Raw genomic sequence first — 4,440 nt, 5'->3', positions numbered from 1 at the left:
CTACAACCCATACACTAACACTAGCCTTCTACCCTAATCCTCGACCTCCATGCCTTCCTATCTAGGGTCATGTCCTTAGTAAACTGAAGCTGCTTCATGTCATGTCTAATCACCTCTCTTCAGTATTTCTTTAGCCTACCTCTTCTCTCCCTAACGCCATCCAATGCTAGCCTCTCACACCTATGAACCGAGGCATCTGCGCCCCTCCTCGTCACTGCCCAAACCATCTCAGCCTTTCTTCCCATATCTTGTCCTCCACCGAAGCCACTCCCACCTTATCCCAGATAATCTCATTCCTAACTCTATCCCCTTTAGTAAGCCCACACATCCAACACAACATTCTCATTTCCGTCACCTTCAATTTTTGGATGTGAATGTGCTTAACTGGATAACACTCCGCTCTATACAACATGGCCGAACGAACTGCTACTCTATAGAATTTGCCTTTAAGCTTAAGGGGAACTTTCTTATCGCACAACACTCCCGAGGTGAGCCTCCACTTCATCCAACCTTCTCCAATACGGTTAGAAACATCCTTATCAATCTCACCATCCCCTTGGATCATAGACCTAAGGTACTTAAAACTATCCCTCTTACACACATCCTGGGAGTCCAACCTCACCACCACTTCGTCCTCTTGCCTCGAGTCACCAAACTTACATTCCACATACTCCATCTTGGACCTACTCAATCTAAACCCCTTAGACTCAAGGGTTTGCCTCCAAACCTCTAATTTGTCATTCATAGCTCCCCGCGTTTCATCAATTAACACTACATCATCCGCAAATAACATATACCAAGGCACTTCACCTTGGATACTTCGCGTCAACACGTCCATCACCAACATACTTTAAAAAATCTACAAGAATCTCATCTGGTCCCGTCGCCCTACCCCTCTACATCCTATGAATAGCCTCTATGACCTCCTTAACCCTAAAACACCTATAGAAACTGAAAATACGGCTCTCCTCTAAGTGCTCCAGCTCCCCTAACTCAATGCCTCTATCCCCTTCCTAATTCAAAAGTCTATGAAAGTACTCCTGCCATCTCTTCTTAATGTTCACATCCTCTCCCAAAATACTGCCATCCCCCCCTTAATGTATCTCACTTGATCGAGGTCATGACCCTTCCACTCCCTAGCCTTAGCAAGCCTATACAATCTCTTTTCCCCGCCCTTCTCCTCTAACTCCGCATACAAGTTCTCGAAAATGGCTGACTTAGCAGCCGTAACTGCTAACTTAGCTCCTTCCTTGCTACTTTGTAAATCTCCCTATTCGCCGGCTTCCCCTCTTCATCTTTACTCTCAATCAACTTAACATACGCCCCCTTCTTAATCTCTACTTTTTTCTTCACTTCTTTATTCCACCACCAATCCCTCTTATGACAACCTGCCTGGCCCCTCGAAACACCCAATACTTATCTAGCAGTCTCCGTGATGCAGCTGACAGCCCTATCCCACATAATATCCACGTCCCCCCTGCACTCCCACACCCCTATTCTTGCCACCTTTTCCCGTATCTCCAGAGTACTAACTGGAGTCAGGCTACCCCACTTAATTCTTGGCCGACCCTCCCCGACCCTTCTCTTCTTGCTCTTTTTGATAGAAAAGTCCATCACTAGAAGCCTGTGCTGGGTTTAAAGATGCTCACTTAAAATGAATTTACAGTCCTTACATAACACCCTATCCCCCTTTCTAACCAACAGAACGTCAATCTGAGTCTTGGCTATCGCGCTTCGAAAGGTAATCAAGTGATCCTTCTTCTTCAAAAATCTCAAATTTACTACCACTAGCCCAAAGAAACTCGCAAAATTGAAAAGAGCAGCTCCCTCACCATTTCTATCACCGAAACCAAAACCTTCATACACATCGTTATAGCCTCCCAGTAAGACCCCAATGTGCCCATTGAAGTCCCCTGCTATGATAATCTTGTCCGAGCTAGGCACGCTTCTCGCCACCTCGTCCAAGCCCACCTGTGGCGCATAAACACTACACACATGCAACGTAAAGCCCCTAATAACCAACTTAACCTTCATCAACCAATCACTGACCCTCTTAACCTCTACCACCTGTCCTTTAAGCTCCTCATCCACTTAGATGCCCACACTATTCCGATGCCCCTCACTCTCTTAGTACCATAGCTTGTGCCCATCCACATCCCTAGCCTTAGAACCTACCCACCTAGTCTCCTGAACACAAGCAATATTAATCCTTCTCTTCTTAAGAATCTTTACCAACTCTACAGACTTGCCCTGAAGGGTCCCAATGTTCATAGACCCTACCCTCGACCTATTTTCTCTCTTCTCTCGCCTACCTTTAACATCCCTCACCGCCCAGCCCTAACGCTTGACCTATACCCTACACCTACCTCTGCCCTCCCCTTTATAAAATAGCCCTCGCCCCCAACCAATCGGACATAACCCTAATCCACCATCAACCTCTCTTGCCATTACTAAAAAACCAAACACAAAGCCCCTAAACCAACCAACACACGAACACGGCAATAGTATGAAAACAGTAAGAGAAGACGCGCACAAAGTATACAATCCAGCCTAGCAACTAAACAACACAATAATAATAATCCACCAATAAGCAAAGCGGCACCACTAAGATAGCAAGAAGGGAACCATAAATCTAAAATTAGGGCTCAATGTGTAGTAGTCACCACTACCAGTTAGAAACCAAAAATCAAATTGAAAAAACAACCTAAAACTCTACAAAAATTCTAGGCAACTGACGAGTAAAATTGATCACGAAATCTATTCCTAAATGCTTCTACCTCTAGATTCTTACAAGTACAACAATTGAATATCTTCTAATGCAAACCGTAAACACAACATATTATCAAAACATGCCAGAAATAGGGAAACCAAACAAGGAATAATGAACTATACAACCAATTTACTAGAGTCCAAAAATCCGATAGCCAAAATTAACAACAAGAAATATACCACCAATAAGAAAGATTTAAGAATTTAGAGATGGATAATAAGATATAATACAACTGTAGGATAAGAAGAGGATGGACAAAAAAGGTTTCAGAAAATGTAAACCTAAATCACAAACAAGAGAAACATTTGAACTTGGTCACTCCGAAATACTCCTGTGGGCTGATGGCTTGGTTGCCAGAAATAGGACGCCGGAACAATCCCGTCGGTGTGTCACCGGAATGCCACCTGAGCGTCCTCTGTAACTTTTCAAAAACCGGCGTTGGCTTGCCTTCGTACCAAGTTGTTCTTGATCAAAGCTGCCACTCTTACACTCAGGTATGTTACAAATGTCAATATTGTCATATTTTTGTCATGTATTATAGTTGTAAATGGTTTATTAGTGCTTTGTTAGTATATTACGTTAGTAATGGTAGTTTGGAAATATCTGAAAAAAGCTAGGGTTTTTTTAGGGTTTTTATCATTCATAACTTGTTAGGAATTTTTGGGGACCTTAACGCCCATGTCATTAAGTATCATCAATGGCAGAAATCTAAGTGCAGTTGCATATTGAATGTTGAATAATTGTACTAGAAACAAATTGAAGTTGATTTGAGATTTCTGCTGCTAAAATTTCGTAATTTGTAGTAGATTCAACTAATAAATCCTCAAAAGCTGTAATATTGTACTGTTGCTTTGAGTTTCAACTTCCGTTATGTTGTAAAAGAATTTCTATTTGCTTCATTGATAGGCTTTTGTAGAATTAGGGCTGATTTGAATTAGGGGAGGATGAAAATCAATTTTTTTTTCAGAATTAGGGCTGAGTTGAATTGGGAAGGATGAAAATTGGAGAACAGACAAATTTTGAAAGTAAAATAGCTTTTTTCTTTTTTGAATGGTTGAAAAAAATGTCGCGTACGTTTTATATTGCGAGAAAATAGGCTAGGTTGATTGGGGAGATATTAAATGCAATCAGTTTTAGGGGTATTTTTTTGTAACTTGGCATTTGAGTGTAAATAGTTTGATACTATGGGGGTATGGATGTACTTTTGCCATATGAATATTGTTAATGATTTGGGGCCTTTTGGAGAAAACAGTGCAGATTCCGCCTTAGGCTCGAATCACACCAGTAAATTGTATGTCATAGACACAAATATAGGTTACTTTAGATATTTGACCCCAATAAGAAATGTCTTTAAAGAATAACCTTCCTTATTTTTTAAGTATAGTACAAGTATCATTTTGCTCCTCTACACCTCAAATATACTTTTTAAACTTTTAATATTTATTTGTCTCTCAAATTTTATTTTTTATTATTTTCACTTTTTATTTTTTCCTTTAATTTTATTATTTTCATTTTTTTATTTTTTCCTTTAATTTTATTATCCTATTTTTCATTATTTTCACATTTTATTTTTTCCTATAATTTTATTTTCATGTTTTAATTCATTTGTCTCTACCTTTATTTTTTTCTCTTTTTTTTTTTGATTTTTTTCTCAAGCATTATCTATTTCT

General features: G+C 39.9%; 1 protein-coding gene across 1 annotated transcript; it reads right to left on the bottom strand.

Moving 5' to 3' along the window:
* Nucleotides 1–1,416: 1,416 nt before the first annotated feature.
* LOC124898473 lies at nucleotides 1,417–2,271 on the bottom strand. The gene is made up of 3 exons (XM_047412120.1): nucleotides 2,135–2,271; nucleotides 1,786–1,987; nucleotides 1,417–1,629 (listed from the first exon to the last, which is right to left on the bottom strand). The coding sequence occupies exons 1-3, from the start codon at nucleotides 2,269–2,271 to the stop codon at nucleotides 1,417–1,419; spliced, it is 552 nt and encodes a 183-aa protein (XP_047268076.1).
* Between the last annotated feature and the right edge of the window lie 2,169 nt (nucleotides 2,272–4,440).

This window comes from Capsicum annuum, chromosome 5 (assembly GCF_002878395.1).
Source record: "Capsicum annuum cultivar UCD-10X-F1 chromosome 5, UCD10Xv1.1, whole genome shotgun sequence".
Taxonomy (NCBI): Eukaryota; Viridiplantae; Streptophyta; class Magnoliopsida; order Solanales; family Solanaceae; genus Capsicum; species Capsicum annuum.
The sequence above is the reverse complement of the archived record's forward strand: the minus strand, read 5'-3'. Positions and strand labels throughout refer to the sequence as shown.

Excerpts from the sequence above, each read along its gene's own strand:
- LOC124898473 (XM_047412120.1), bottom strand. The coding sequence starts at position 2,271 with ATGAACATTGGGACCCTTCAGGGCAAGTCTGTAGAGTTGGTAAAGATT. Across the intron at positions 1,988-2,134 it reads GTGGATGGGCACAAGCTATG|TGTTTATGCGCCACAGGTGG; the intron begins GTACTAAGAGAG and ends GCATGTGTGTAG. Across the intron at positions 1,630-1,785 it reads CGAGTTTCTTTGGGCTAGTG|CACAGGCTTCTAGTGATGGA; the intron begins GTAGTAAATTTG and ends CTTTAAACCCAG.